We start from the raw sequence: 16,449 nt of genomic DNA on the forward strand, positions 1-16,449 counted from the left end.
GGTTGTATTTGCATTGTATCTGCTCTCACAACAGCTTATGTAAAAGAACATCTAGCGTGGCATCATAAAATTTCTGAAGACACACTTCATCACAGAGTGACACTAACGTCTTTGTGGTGCTCTTATGTCTGTATGACACAGCAAAAAAGCTAGTTTTGCAATGTATTCTGTATTTAGAACTTCACTGGTAGTGGTATTTGCCATTTAGGCTGTATTATTTATAATGGTTTAGTACCTGAAGTAATGGGTTAAAGAACAGCAGGGCAATTTATGAAGAGCTCAAGTCAGAGAAATTACTGTAATATTTAAAATTTTGCATAAAAATGATGTTATTAAATATCAAAATCATTGTAAGTGCAAGAAAGCCAAAATAAGAGGGATAATACAAAATGCATGTTCTTTTTTATGTAGTACTGACCTGGATAAGATATTTCACATAGAAGATGTTTACATATAGTCCACAAGAGAAAATAATGGTTGAATTTATTAAAAAAAAAAAGATCCCTTAATACTGTTGTTACCTGAATGATCCACAGCTGTGTTTTTGTTTACTGATAGTTGTTTATGAGTCCCTTGTTTGTCCTGAACAGTTAAACTGCCTTCTGTTCTTCAGAAAAATCCTTCAGGTCCCACAAATTCTTTGGTTTTTCAGCATTTTTATGTATTTGAATCATTAAGAGCCAGGGGTGAAAACTTTTGAGCAGAATGAAGATGTGTACATTTGTCTTTTTTTTGCCTAAATATCATATTTTTTTTCATTTAGTACGGCCCATCAGAAGCTACAGAAGATACTTAGATGTTCCCCATAAGACAAAATAAGTTAAGTTTTACCCTGATCTTCAAATTCAAAAGTTTTCACCCCCCAGCTCTTAATGAATCCTGTTTCCTTCTTAAGCATCAGTGAGTGTTTGAACCTTTTATAATAGTTGCATATGAGTCCCTCAGTTGTTAAAAAGATGGATCTTAAAATCATACAGTCATGGTTGGAAATGATTCAAATACACAAAAAAGCTGAAAAACCAAAGAATTTGTGGGAACTGAAGGATTTTTCTGAAGGACAGCAGGACAAACAAGGTACTCATGAACAACTATCACTAAACAAAAAAAAACACAGCTGAGTATTAAGAATAACTGTATAATATCGCTATATAGGCCTATTCTGTAAGACTCCATTGAGACAAGCACAACAAAACGCCTTTTAAACTTTCAAGGAGAATGAGTTAACAGCATGACCATGACTTGCATAAAATCTCTCAAAAATCTGGGGTTGGACACATAAAAGAAAGTCATGGAGAGAAACAGAGGAGATATTATGTGCATTGAATGACTTGAACATAAAAAGAAAGGTAAGAATTTTGTAATTAAAGAATTAAAATTGAAATTATTAGTCAGTGGTACTGGCTGAAGCACTGAAAGCTTCTGAAGATGACAACCTTAACTAGAAGAACTATTTAAATATTAAAGATCCATGTTTTGCTTTGAAATCTTATTTTCTTTGTCTCTGTTTTAGATGCGTTTCCCTGTGGTCTTCTATGTGCTTACCGTGTCGCTCGGATTTTTGTGTGTGTTGTTTGTGTGTCTGTGGAGTGGGATCTGGAGGGGAGGATTTGCCTGGGATGGGTCTTTTCTGCAGTTTAACTGGCACCCGGTCCTTATGGTGACGAGTCTTGTGGTGCTGTATGGAAATGGTAAGAGAAAACCCTTCTCTTTCTGTCTCCCATGTATAAACACTTTTTCTGTTGCTCTCTTGTTTTTAACTGGCAGACCTCTTCTCTTTCCTTTTTATGTTTACAGTCTTGCTCCACCGCAAGTAGTCTTTTAGGAGAGAATCATAAATAATCACATTTGTTTTTCCAAGATGGCAGTGAGATGGAAATGGAAAGCAAATTTGGATTTGTCTTAAAAAAAAATAGCTCACCCCCCGAAAAAGTAATTTTGTCATCATTTACTTACAATTTAAAGTACATGCCTTGCAAACCTCTATGACGCAAACCTGATGTGATCTGTCACACAACTGCTAAAACTGGTGCTTAACAAGTGCCCTAGTTTATCTGAAGTGTGTAAGTAATATTTTCCATCAAATTTAATGTTAAACTGTTAGGTAGATGCGTAATGATATAACAAGGATTTAATTAAACACAAAAAGCTGTGCTCGTCTCTAACGGACAGTCTTTCAAGCCACAGAAGTTAATTTACAATATGAATAGTGAGTGACAGCTGTTTGATTGTGAATTATAGATGTAGAGAAGGAGGTACAGTATTTAAGAAACATTTTATTTTTAGTTATAGCAGTGAAATGTTGTTTTGAAACTCAGAGGTAAAGAACTATGTGGGGAAATGGTCAACAATTATAAAAGAAAAAGTAATATTGTCAAATATTGTGAATTCTTTCTGAGTTGCTGATCAAAAAACATATTATTAGTAGATTTTTTCAGGTTTCTTTGATCAATAGAAAGTTCAGAAAAACATTTATCTGAAATAGAAATCTTCTAAATATCTTTATTATCGCTTTTGATCAATTTAAAGCATACTTGCTAAATAAAAGTATTCATTTATATAATTTTTTTCCCAAAAGGGGTTCAAGCGCCTTAAGACATTTAAGCACATATGACAAAAGACATTATGTAGCAAGCCTTTTTTTTTTGCACACATGAAGGTAATTATTATGTTTTTCAATGTTAATGACTGTTATAGCACCAGCTGTGGTCCGATAGCTTTTAGAACATTGCATGCCCGATTAGAATCACCTGTCGCATGTGCCCACCAGGTTTAGTGAAGTTTTGCGTTTTCCTTTAGGCTTTATAGGATTTTGGGTACATTCGGACAGACCCCTTTTCTAAACAACCATGTTACAGCTTCCCAAAGGGTAAATTTCAACATTTTTTTTAAAGTTCTTTGTTCTTTATATCTTTATTTGTCCCTTTACAGGGCAATTTATGCAATATCAGACCTCACAAACATGACTTTTATAAAACAGCGTAGCAGAAACACAACCACAACAAGACCCAAGCATTTACAGTACATAGTTCTTATACTATTAAAATTCATGGCCCACCTTTACCTTTATGTTTCATGTAGGTATTTACACTCAAAACTGCATTTGAAACAAAAGACTTAGGCTCTAACAGTCCTCCACTTGGGCATTCTATATTGCCTGCCTATCGAACAAAGTTATAGCTTCCCAAAGGGTAAATTTCAACTTTTTTTGATAATTATTGACCTAGAATCCAGAGATCGCAGTGTTTTTTTTTTTCCAGATGAAGCAAAAAAACCTAGGACTAGTTCGCAGGTTTTTTACATCTTTTCAATGGTTTAACAAACAATTTGATTGGCAGCAGTGGTTTTTATAGGCAAAGTTGTCCGAAATAAGTGGCCATGTTTTTTGTGAGATACGCAAATGTCCTTATAGACACTTGTGGCACTTTGGACCAAGACTGAGCGCAGTGATTTTCATGATGATAGGACAAATGGTTGCTTAGGTATAGCAAAGACTATAGAATACCCAAGATGTGTCACTCATTTAGTTTCGAAGCCCCACCTTCTTAATAAAAGAGCCAATCGTTGATTAGTATAGTCAGCGCGTCACTGCAGCTGCCGTTAGAACAGCGCAGCCAAGTCTGCGGTTTTGCCGCGGGTGGTTTTTGATGTCCGCAGGTTGAAACGACCCCAATAATGTTATCTTTATCCCCTGGAATGCGAACTGTACCTGGGGAACCCCTCCAAAAATGCAACTTTTAGTGGGGGACCCCCTTCAAAATGCCATTGGGCTAGTTTTGGGCTAGTTTTGAGTAGCAATTGGGCGGGATTTGTTGTGAAAACCTGGCAACCCTGCATTAGAAGTTCCGGTTGCTATAAAAACAAGACGTGCCCTCAGTACTGCGCATGTGCACTGGCTGATCTAGCCTGAAAAATACTTAACTTAAAGGGACTTTGGGTATAGCCATTTTTATGTTTTTTTTACCTCTTATAGCGCCACCAAGTGGCCACGTTCTGCCATTTTTGTCCTGCAACCTCAGATTGAGCTCTTACATAAGATTTTGGCGAAGATATCTCATTCCATTTTACTAAAAGTGGTGCTGCCCCTTTTGAACGTTTTGGTGTCCCTTTGTCACGGTGATTCGAAAGTTTGAGTTTTTTTTTTTTTTTTTTTTGATAATTGTTGATATCCGCTCTCCAGTGAATCATTCTGCACTGGTTTGGTTCAGATTGGGTAAAAAACCTTGGACTAGTTTTCAAAAGTAGGTCTCGCATTTTATCCGGCATGAGCCAAGGATTTCAATGACATAACTAATGGTTTAGGACGATTTTCTACTTTTGATCATTGTAGCGCCCTCGTCAGGCTGATTGGGGTGAGCTTTGGTGACATTGTAGGTGGTGTGAGTGCTACCATCCCTCAAAGTTTCAAGTCTCTATGACTTACGGTTTGGTCTGCCCAATTACTTTTATGTGGAGATTGCTGATCCGTGACCATTCCAACAATTACAATAGGGTTGAACCCCTAAAAAACATATATCCATGTCCAAAAACACTTACTGTTCTCTCTTTTTCTCTCCATCCTTCTTTCTATGTATCTTTTTCTGTCTCTCAGCCATACTCATTTACCGTCTTCCTCTCAGCTGGAGCAAATGGTGGAGTAAGTTAACCCATGCAGGGCTGTTGTTCGTAGCCTTGGTGCTGTCTGTGCTAGGATTGCGTGCTGCCTTTGATTTTCACACTGCCAACAACATCCCCCATCTATATTCATTACACAGCTGGACTGGGATCTCCACAGTGGCTCTATTCACTTTGCAGGTACAGTATGGATTTCAGCACATGACTGACTCTATGAGTATGTTCTACTCCATCAAATTTCAACAAAATGATGCTTGACCTCATCTCCTATGCTTTTCTCCCGATTGAATAGTGGTTTGTGGGTCTTTGTGCTTTCTTGTTGCCCTGGACCCCTTTGGCTTTTAGAGCCTGTCTTAAACCTCTCCACATCTGGATGGGCATTGCTATCTTCGTCCTGAGTCTAGTCACCAGCCTGTCTGGGATCAATGAGAAACTACTGCTGACACTGTGAGTGACAGTCCTATTATCACAACCCTGTAGCTGCAAGATATGGGTGTGATTTATCTTATTCAGATGCATAATATGTTTTCTTCTTGAATTGGATGTGTAGGAGGCTCTTATTGTGGTGAAACCACCCTCTAATGATCTGTTTTTATAATGGCTGAGCTTTTTGTAGCTGTTTCAGTGTTTCCAACCGATTGTGTCTCAGCAGAAATGGGAGAAATGGAAGCAACACCGAACCATATACAGCACTGCCAGCGGAAGCTCTGTTTGCAAACTCATTAGGCATTGTACTTGTTATTTTTGGATTGTTAGTACTGAAATTTCTGTTCAGTAAGACATGGAAGAATCCAGAGTTTGAGAATGACACTGACACAGTAAGTATGATGAAATCCACTTTTTGTCAAGAATAAATTTTAAGAATTAAACATATATACACTACTTTTTTTATAATTAATACTTTTATTCTGCATTAAGATGCATTAAACTGATCAAAAGTGACAGTAAATACATTTATAATTTTACAGAAGATTTCTATTGCAAATAAATGCCATTCTTTTGAATTCTGAAAAAAAAAAGACAAAAGTTTTTGGACAGTTACATTTTTAATGTTTGTTAAAGAAGTCTCTTCTGCTCACCAAGCCTACGTTTATTTGATCCATAGTACAGTACAATTTTGTAATATTTTTACTATTTCAAATATCTGTTTTCTATTTGAATGTATTTTAAAATGTAATTTATTCCTGTGATTTCAAATCTGAATTTTTAGCATCATTACTCCAGTCACATGATCCTTTAGAAATCATTCTGATATTCTAATTTCCTGCTGAAAAAACATTTATTATTAATATTATTATTAATATTATTATTTTTATGTTGAAAACAGCTGAGTATATTTTTTTCAGAATTTATCTGAAATAGAAATCTTTAGTAACATTATAAATGTCTTTATCACCACTTTTGATCAATTTAAAGCATCCTTGCTAATTAAAACAATGAACAGAATAGAATGACTTCTAAAGGATCATGTCACACTGAAGCCTGGAGTAATGATGCTGAAACTTTAGCTTTGATCACAGAAATAAATTACATTTTAAAATGTGTTAAAATAGAAAGCAGTTTTTTGAAATAGTAAAAATATTTCACATTATTACTGCTTTTGCTGTATTTTGGATCGGACAAATGCAGGCTTGGTGAGCAGAAGATACTTTTTTAAACAACATTAATAGTCTTACTGTCTAAAATCTTTTGACTGGTAGGAAAGCAACACCAAATCAACATATTAGAATAATTTCTGAAGGATTGAAGGATAATGTGACACTAAAGAATGGAGTAATGACTGCAGACAAGAATAAAGGACATTTTAAAATATATTCAAATGGAACACACTACAAATTGTACTATATTATTGTTTTTACTTATTTTTGATCAGATAAATGCAGCCTTGGTGAGCATAAGAGAATTTAAAACCATGCATGGTAGTTATATTTGTTGTCTGCATTTTATTTTTTAGTAAAAGTTTGCGTTTGTAAAATGAAAAACTAACTTTAATTTTGAACAGAAAGGCAATGCCTGAATTCATTTTTTAATTTTTTCTTTTAATTCGATTTGTAGCCTTTGCTGAACGATGCCAGATGATGACTGGAGTAAACAAGAAGAAACATACTATGCATCTCAATTATAAAGATCATTAGATTTCTCTGTGGTAACTAACTGTTTTTATGCTTGCTTCATTTTCGCATCCAAAACAAACTGAATGCTCAATTGATTGCCATGTAATGTAATAGAATATTATCAATACGAGAGACCTCTTGTGGTTAGTAAGAAAATTGCAAGGAAAAAATAAATAATTTGATCACATTTACCGTGTGTTGCTTTCTAATTTTTTTTATTTATTTTTTTGGCTTCTCTTTGTGTGTAAGATTTCTCATTATTAAAGTGTTGAATATAATCGTACTCTATTAAGAAAAAGTGGAGATGCCGGGGATTGAACCCGGGGCCTCATACATGCAAAGCATGCGCTCTACCACTGAGCTACATCCCCTTATGAACACAGCGACTGTAGATCAGTATGAGAGCTTTGTACAAGTGTATTTATGAACTAAAATACATTCTACGGGTAGGACATAACAAAATGTAGTATTATCGCATTAGTAAAACATTTTATCTTATAGCTACATTTTTTAAAAACGTACAACGTACAGTAACTCGTACAAAATTTAATTTTATAAATAGTTACAGAAGCACTATTAGTAATGTAAATAAAAATTAACGTGTCTGAACCTAAGTCTAATGTAAAGATTTGTGGATATTTAATATATTGGATTAAGAGAGTACATGCAGCCGTCGTTGTGGTGGCACCGACATCTCTTACTCATCGCTTACGCTGCTGATTGGTTTAAAATTCCACCAAAACTACTGAAGTTCAATGAAATCCATTTACGTTGAGCTCTAATACTGACAACTCGTCGTTGCGTTCATCGGTGTTCTGTGGCTAGAAGCTCGCAGGTGAATGTGTGTACACACAGATGACGAACCACACACAAGTGCTCTGAAATGGGATGTTTCATAGGCTAAAGATTACGACAAACGCCGGGCGGACAGCGGAATTTAAATCGGATTTCTATATAATATCAAAAGAATGTCCGCTTTTGTGGTGAGTGAAATGCTAAAATGCTGAGAGTTTTGCGTTAGCTTGCTAAAGTTGTTAGCTTGATTAAGTGTACAAAAGCTGCTTGCAGCTTTCAACTATTTGGACCAATGTGATTCAGTACAGGGGTCAAGATTTGCATATTCAACGTAGTATTATTAATATGATTTTATTACGACCCCTTGTTGTATTAGGCTAGTTGCAGGCCTTGTGAAATATATGTAAATACAATTGTTAGTGATGCTTCAGGCCCATTTAAGCATATGTTTTCATCTTCAACATGTACATTAATAATTTTGCAAACGAGAGCTTGATAATGCTGTTAATATTTTGTCATAATGTTAAACTTATAAGTTTCATTGGTTTTGAGCGGCAATGCTTATGTTTACCACAAGGGGCTCTTAAAGATTGAAGAAATGCATCTTAAAACAAGATGTGAAACATCTGCAATTCAAATTATGTATCAGCAAATTTTGCATGTTGATTCAAACTAAATAAACTACATTATCAGGGCTATTTCTAAAGTTTTTTGTGTGGAATAGAAGGGGTAAAAGATGTCAGAGAAATCTCATACTGCCTTGTGACCCTACTGTACATCTGCAAAATGTAAAAAAAGTGTTTAGACAATACCAGAGTAAATTTGGATAACATTACAGGAACTATGTATGGAAATATGAAAATTACCCACACTCACCCTCAAGCCATCCTAGGTGTATTTGACTTTCTACTTTCAGACGAATACAGTTGGAGTTACATTAAAAAAATGTCCTTGCTCTCTTAAAGGAGAACTCCGGTGTGATATTGACCTAAAGTGTATTGAATCATGATACCGAGTGTGAACGTACCTTGCATATTTCATCTCGGTTTGTGTCCAGCTGTCCGAAATCTGGGGTCAGTTAGCCGATGCTCACAACAGCTTGTCAATGAGAGTCAATGGGGCATCGAGGCAGTCATGTAAATAAATCACTGTTTTACGCCATTTACGAGGCACAAAGTAGCGCCACACTTCATCGGTAGACTTCCAAGGGCCCCGACATTTAAAACGAGACATTGAGAACTCAGAAAAAGCACCGGTAGTTTATTTACGAGCAGGAAGGAAACTACAACCTGATAAGTTGAAAACCTGATACGTTCCTTCCTGCTCGTCACTCGACTTAACGTGACTACATTCAAGATGGCGGCGGCCGCTAAACATCTTGCAGTTACTGTCTGCATAAATCTTCTCGTAAATAAACTACCAGTGCTTTTTCTGAGTTCTCAATGTCTCGTTTTAAATGTCGGGGCCCTTGGAAGTCTACCGATGAAGTGTGGCGCTACTTTGTGCCTCGTAAATGGCGTAAAACAGTGATTTATTTACATGACTGCCTCGATGCCCCATTGACTCTCATTGACAAGGTGTTGTGAGCATCGGCTAACTGACCCCAGATTTCGGACAGCAGTGGACAAGACGAGATGAGATATGCAAGGTACGTTCACACTCGGTATCATGATTCAATACACTTTAGGTCAATATCACACCGGAGTTCTCCTTTAAGCTGGATAATGGTGGTTGAGATTTTTAAGTAAAATAAAGTGCATCCATCCATCATAAAAAGTACTCCACATGGCTCCAGGGGGTTAATAAAGGCTCTTTGAAGCTATCATATTTAATATCATATTTAAAACTTTATACCATAATCTCTAGCTTCCTCTAGCTTGACGTAGGATGTAGGCGTAGCATACACTCTGGTTAGAATATGTTTGAGAACCAAGTTTTGTTTACAGTTTTGTTTAAAAACCTCTTGGCAAGTCAGCACCAGCCCTAAACAGCCGTTAAGACCAACGTAAATCACATTGGAATAGGGCTGGTTATTCAGTGTAATCTCTCTATTACAGTTGCATTGATTAGCTCTCTGCATTTGTTTTTTTCTAGGCCCATCCCTCGGTTCGTGTCAGAGGAACGGAACACACATACACACCTGTGCTGTGTCAGGATGAGAAGTGTTTGGGACAGGAGAAAGGAGTGCACATGCACTGCCCGCTCTGTTCTGTGGCCGAGGCTTACCAAGATCCTGTCATCCTGCGAGCTCACTTCCGTATCAAACATGTGGACAAAGGCATTGACTTTGCAGGTGAGGCACAGTGGGATTATAGACTCACATGTGACTCATGCCCTTTGGAGTCAGTCTCTTTCATCTCATTTTTTTTATGGACAGGCTTGAAGGTGCTGCGCTGCTGTATCCATTGTGAGATCGTGGGCACTATTAAAGGAGAAAAACGGTTTAAAGGTGCACACTGGCACTGTTACCGATGTAGAAATGGTTTCAATAGGAGGGACGAAGCCATTAAACACTACAAAACACACTTCCGAAATCCCCACACCACATTCCAGATCCAAGTCACACAGGTAAAGGTGGAAACACTGGGTTAAATCTATGGTTTATTACTTTTAACTATGGCATTTTTTGATCATGTTTTTATGTCTCTCCCAGAATGTGAATTGCAGGCAGTATTATGGTGAGAGCTCGGAAGCTCATGCTAAAGCATATGAAGGGCTGGCAGTGAGTCTTGGACCGGGTGGAGATGGCACTAGCATTGGATCCATTTTAACGCAACCCATCCTGACCGCTGAGACTGAAACCTTACTGACTGTGGAGCCAAAGGTAGACTAACTCTTAAAGCAGGGGTCACCACACTCGGCCCTGGAGGGCTGGTGTCCCTACAGAGTTTAGCTCCAACCCTAATCAAACACACCTGAACCAGCTAATCAAGGTCTTAATATGTATACTTGAAACTTCCAGGCAGCTGTGTTGAGGCAAGTTGGAGCTAAACTCTGCAGGACACCGGCCCTCCAGGATCAAGTTTGGTGACCCTTGTCTTAAAGGATTAGTTCACTTCCAGAATGTAAGTTTCCTGATAATTTACTTTTCTCCCTATGTCATGCAAGATGTTCATGTCTTTCTGTCTTTAGTCGAAAATAACTTAAGGTTTTTGAGGTAAACCATCCAGGATTTTTGTCCATAAAGTGGACTTCAAAGGTGGTCAATGGGTTAAAGGTCCAAACTGTTGTTTCAATGCAAAGGGCTCTACACTATCCAAGCTGAGGAATGCAGGTCTTGTCTAGTGAAACAATCGGCCATTTTCTAAGAAAAATATAAAAATGTTTACACTTTTTAACCACAAATGCTTGTCTTGCACCTACTTGACATCACGCATTATAAAATCATGCACGTGACATAGGCGGAAATACCGACCCATTGTTTACAAAGCAAATGTCCAAAGAAAGTCAAATGCTCTTTGCAAAAAAAGGTAAAGCAGTGATGTTGGATGATTTTAAAGTTGAAAGAAAAAATATTTTTTCCAAGTACACACAAGTACACAGACAAAGCATTGCAGAGCTAGTGCAAGATCAGCATTTGTGGTTAAACAGTATATAAATGTTTATTTTGTTTTTAGAAAATTACCAATCGTTTCACTAGATAAGATTCTTATTCCTTGGCTGGGATCATGTACAGTCATTTGAAACCTTCAGCCCGTTGGCCACCAGTGAAATCCACTATATGGAGGAAAATCCTGGAATGTTTTTACTGAAAAACCTTCATTTCTTTGTGACTGAAGAAAGAAAGACAGACATGAACATCTTGGATGACACAGGGGTGAGTAAATTATCAGGAAATTCATTCATTCAAGCCTTATTTTGGGAATATTTGTTAATAAGCATGATCTCCTACTAAGCCTTTTTGGTGTTTGACTTAAAGTGTTGTTGTTAACCTCTCCTTTATGTTTGAAGGAAGACGACGAGAGAAATGGAATCCCATTGGGGGCTGAGGAAGAGGTGGGGTCTTCCCAGAATTCTGATGGGACTCAGACTCTTGTTCTTATGGACCCTGATGGACAAGGAAACAGTGTGATCTTTGACACGGCTACTGGTATCATCACTGAACAGGTGAACATTATTAATGTGAATCATTGAACAAAATCACTTTTTCATGGTATTTCAGGATTAATGTTTTGTTAAAAGTTCTAAATCACAAACAATAGAAGGTGGAACTTATTAATGTAGCTCTGCTATTAGTTTTTATTACATACACTACTGTTCAAAAGGTCAGGGTCAGTATGATTTTTCACGAAGTCAGTACGAAGAAATTAATACTTTTAATTCAACAAGGTTACATTATTTTTTTCAAAAGTGGTGGTAAAGACATTTATAATAAAGAAAAAAATGTAAAATGTTTCTTGAGTATCAAATCAGCATTTTAGAATGCAGGATCATGTCACACTAAAGACTAGAGTAATGGCTGCTGAAAATTCAGCTTTGCCATCACAGGAATTAAAGGAATAGTTCACCCAAAAATGGAAATTCTGTCATTTATTACTCACCCTCATGTCGTTCCTAACCTGTAAGACCTTCGGAACAAATTATTATATTTTTCATGAAATCGAGAGCTTTCTGACACTGCATTGACAGCAATGCTACTGACATGTTCAAGGCCAAGAAAGGTAGTAAGGACATTGTTAAAAGTGGTCAACATTAATTTTGTAAAGCTATGAGAGTGATTTTGTGAGCAAAGAAAACAATATTTTTTTCAAAAATATATTTATTTGTGGTCCAAAGTTGGACAAAGGTCTTACAGGTTTGGAACGACATGAGGGTGAGTAATTAATGACACAATTTTTAAGGTTAGGTACATTTTATTATATGTATTATTATATATATTATATATATTCAAGCTGAAAACTATAAATGCAGTGTTGGGGAACGTTACTTTCAAAAGTAATGCATTACAATATTGCGTTACTCCCTAATAAAGTAACTAATTACGTTACTTAGTTACTTTTTATAGAAAGTAATGCGTTACATTACTTTTACGTTACTTTAGCATTACTTTTTTAAATCTGGACAGGGCTTGCTTGTTCGTTTTTAATATAAAAAATTTGATTTTTAGCAAATGTAAAAGCCCTTTTACACCAAAAAGTGAAATGAATAGGCCTAAGGCTGAAGGAAAAGTAAATTCATGTCTGTACAGTAGAACTGTAGGAAAAGGAAGTTCAACACCCTTCAGTAATGCGAAAAACAAAGCATAAATATTAGTTAATCTAAAGTAAGTTTTGCTTACTTTATGGTAGTATGGTTGAATTGGACCAACAAAAGTCAGCAGCAAAGACATTGGTTAATAAAATGAGATTAAAAACATAAAGAAAACAAAAAGTAACTGGTCTTATTTATTTGAAAAGGAAACTCAGATATTTTCTTGTAAATAAAAAAGTAATGCATTACTTTACAAGTTACTTGAAAAATGTAATATTATTACGTAACGCACGTTTCTTGTAATGCATTACCCCCAACACTGTTGGTGAGCGTAAGGAACAACATTTTTAAAACCCCCAAATATTTTAATGGTAGTGTACATTACTTGTGTATGTTATTCAGTCTTCTGGTTTAGTACATCTCCTGTGGGGCCTGTCTAAAATTTTTGTTGGTGTAATTTCAGGAGGCAGAGAGTTTGGAACAAACCCTGCTACAAAAACGACTCTTAGAGCTCCACCAGCAGATCGACACACTACGTCACGAGAAGGAGAGTATGGAGAAGACACTACGAGCTGAGATTAAACAGCTCAAAGAACAGGTATACCTGAAGTTAGTTTATATTTAGCTTTATACTTCAGGGCTGTTGAAGGCTTGAATCTGATTGGCTGATTAACTTTTTAAGACGTGCAATCGTTTTAATGAAAACGCACATCCTATATTTTATTATTAGGTTGCAAGCCTTGTTCAGTCTAATGTAAGGATGTTTGAGGAACTCCAAGCTTATCAATGTCCAGATCACAGCCAGCAGAAGGTGGCCAAGCTTGTAAGTCTTCTGAATGGATAGGCTTGGGTTAATTAAAATGTATATTATTCACTGATGAAACTGTCTTACTTTATTTTGTCTTTTGTATTATCAGCTGGAAAACCTTGAAGCTCAGCACAAAGAGCTCCTGCAGGCCCAGCTGGCCTCTCTCAGGAGGGAGATCCTGTCAGGGGTAGATAACATGCCAATTAATGGCCACAAGGGGGCTCTGGAGCTCAATGTAGATTCAAAGGAGCCACAAACTGAAGCCATCAGTGGCACTTTAACTGAACTGGATGATATGGATGTGCAACTACAAACTGAGCAACACGAGGCACTAAAATCCACAGAGCTTGAGCTAGTAGCAACCGATACATTGCCCTGTTTGGAGAGCCCCGGCCTGGACTTAGATTTGCCAAACACTAGCTTGACTACATCTAAGGTTTTAGAGGATAAACAGGAAGTGTCATTGTCCCTTGTGTCATCTAAGAAGCGCAGCTCAGCGGATGACTCAGAACAGATGGCTCAAAGCAAAGTACAGAGAGTCAGCTGAAAATGACTGTTAAAAACACTCGCCTCCATTCCTATTTTTTAAAGTGCTGTTACCTTTGCCATACATTTCCTGGTTAAAAACGAAACGAACAAAAAAAAAAAAATATATATATATATATATATATATATATATATATATATATATATATAAATATTTTTAAACTTAAATCTCGCTTTTCCATGCTTATTTATGTTTATCTGCTGGTTTTGTTAATGCTCTGTTAGATCGAGTCCCCACGTCAAGATAAATAAGATCCAGCCCCAGACACCAGATTTTGTCAGGAAATATCGTTTTTTCTGGTGACAGAACAACTAGTCGCAGCGCTGTCTGTACCCAAATACCCAAAACGAGTGTTAAAACAGTTCTCTGTCAGTCAAAAAGTTGACTGATGAAGGCCAGAAAAGAGCAGAAGCAGGAGACGAAGTGATGATGGTAAAAAGGTAGAACAGAGTTTATTGAACAATCTTAGTTGCGTATGTCTCAATGTTCAGACTTCATCTGAGGAACACAGTTCAGCAAACAATGATATATCAAACTGACTGATTCATGACAACATCCCATTAAACCTTGGGTTTCCATAAACATCTCCTCTTATCTATTTCTCGTTCATGCAGACCAAACTACTCATGAAATCCCACAATCATAAAACTGAACAATAATGAAAATGCATATGCAAGGAAAAATAATAAGGAATAGAAATACACTAAATTGATAAATGATTAAAAATATAATGATAAATGATAATCAAATGATAAAATAATCAAATAATAAGCAATCAAATAATACATTATATGAATGACTAATGATTATAAAATGATTATAAATAATTATGTAAATTAATGATTATAAATGAATTAAAACATACAAATCAAAACATAACATTAACAGTCTGCATGTGAGGATCGAAGGATCCTTCAGCTCTCTGATGTACTCATGTGCTCTTGCCACTCAAAGAATGTGTAGGATTAAAGCATTTTGTGATGAACTGTTATGAGCTATAAAAAAACATTTTATGTTGGAATGTCAACATTTTAAAGGTTCCTCAGCATAATTCTTTTAAAGATGTCTTTTTTAATTCATTGGCAGCTAAAATTATTGTCTTTATTTAAAGTTGCCTAACCATTGCATTACAATGCATTGCACTTGTTATTTTTTTCAGTGCTGGTCATTATAGGCCAGTCATAGTCATTTGTGACCCTGGACCACAAAACCAGTCTTAAGTCGCTGGGGTATATTTGTAGCAATAGCCAAAAATACATTGCATGGGTCAAAATTTTTGATTTTTCTTTTATGCCAAAAATCATTAAGAAATTAAGTAAAGTTCATGTTCCATGAAGATTTTTTGTAAAATTCCTACTGTAAACATATCAAAATGTAATTTTTGATTTGTAATATGCATTGTTAAGAACCTAATTTGGACAACTTTAAAGGTGATTTTCTCAGTCTTTTTGATTTTTTTGCATCCTCAGATTCCAGATTTTCAAATAGATGTATCTCGGCCAAATATTGTCCTATCCTAACAAACCATACATCAATAGAAAGCTTATTTATTGAGAATTTGACTCAGTTTTGTCAAATTTAACCTTATGACTGGTTTTGTGGTCCAGGGTCACATTTAGATTGCTGTGGGATATACAGTTGAGGTCAAAAGTTTACATACACCTTGCAGAATTTGCAAAATGTAAATTATTTTTGGCAAAATAAAAGGGATCATACAAAATGCATGTTCTTTGTTATTTAGTACTGACCTCAATGAGTTACTTCACATATAGTCCACAAGAGAAAATAATAGTTGAATTAATGAAAATGACCCTGTACAAAAGTTTACATACACTTGATTCTTAATACTGTTGTTACCTGAATGATCTACAGCTGTTTTTGTTTTTGTTTAGTGAAGGTTCTTCATGAGTCCCTTGTTTGCCTGAACAGTTTAACTGCCTGCTTTCTTCACAGAAATCCTTCAGGTCCCACAAATTCTTTGGGTTTTCAGCATTTTTGTGTATTTCCAACAATGACTGTATAATTTTGAGATCCATCTTCACACTGAGGACAACTGAGGGACTCATGCAACTATTACAGAAGGTTCAAACGATCACTGATGCTCCAGAAGGAAAAAGCATGCATTAAGAACCAGGGGTGTACGTTTTTTTAAAAGACTGAAGATGTGTACATTTTCTTATTTTGCCTAAATATCTTTTTTTTTCTTCATTTAGTACTGCCCTTTAGAAGCTACACAAGATACATGTTTCCCACAAGACAAAAAATGCTACATTTGCCCTGATCTTCAAACTCAAAGTCTCAAGATCATACAGTCATTGGATCCCGCTTATTTTGTTAAAATAATTAACATTTTGCAGATTCTGCAAGTTGTATGTAAACTTTTG

The 16,449-nt window shown here is 36.1% G+C and overlaps 2 protein-coding genes and 1 non-coding gene across 3 annotated transcripts; 2 read left to right on the forward strand and 1 right to left on the reverse strand.

Moving 5' to 3' along the window:
* Positions 1-1,208: 1,208 nt before the first annotated feature.
* On the forward strand, positions 1,209-6,897 carry LOC141293167 (lysosomal membrane ascorbate-dependent ferrireductase CYB561A3). Its single transcript, XM_073825226.1, has 6 exons — positions 1,209-1,346; positions 1,511-1,688; positions 4,589-4,791; positions 4,904-5,058; positions 5,264-5,429; positions 6,667-6,897. The coding sequence occupies exons 2-6, from the start codon at positions 1,511-1,513 to the stop codon at positions 6,688-6,690; spliced, it is 726 nt and encodes a 241-aa protein (XP_073681327.1). The 5' UTR covers positions 1,209-1,346; the 3' UTR covers positions 6,691-6,897.
* A 127-nt stretch (positions 6,898-7,024) lies between these two features.
* On the reverse strand, positions 7,025-7,096 carry trnaa-ugc (transfer RNA alanine (anticodon UGC)). The gene has a single exon. It is a non-coding gene; the product is annotated as a tRNA-Ala (tRNA).
* Positions 7,097-7,560: 464 nt separating this feature from the next.
* LOC141292980 (uncharacterized) lies at positions 7,561-15,789 on the forward strand. The gene is made up of 8 exons (XM_073825028.1): positions 7,561-7,708; positions 9,615-9,813; positions 9,898-10,088; positions 10,174-10,344; positions 11,472-11,627; positions 13,174-13,308; positions 13,441-13,533; positions 13,628-15,789. The coding sequence occupies exons 1-8, from the start codon at positions 7,694-7,696 to the stop codon at positions 14,063-14,065; spliced, it is 1,398 nt and encodes a 465-aa protein (XP_073681129.1). The 5' UTR covers positions 7,561-7,693; the 3' UTR covers positions 14,066-15,789.
* Positions 15,790-16,449: the final 660 nt, after the last annotated feature.

The sequence above is a fragment of the Garra rufa genome, chromosome 19, assembly GCF_049309525.1.
Source record: "Garra rufa chromosome 19, GarRuf1.0, whole genome shotgun sequence".
Lineage (NCBI taxonomy): Eukaryota > Metazoa > Chordata > Actinopteri > Cypriniformes > Cyprinidae > Garra > Garra rufa.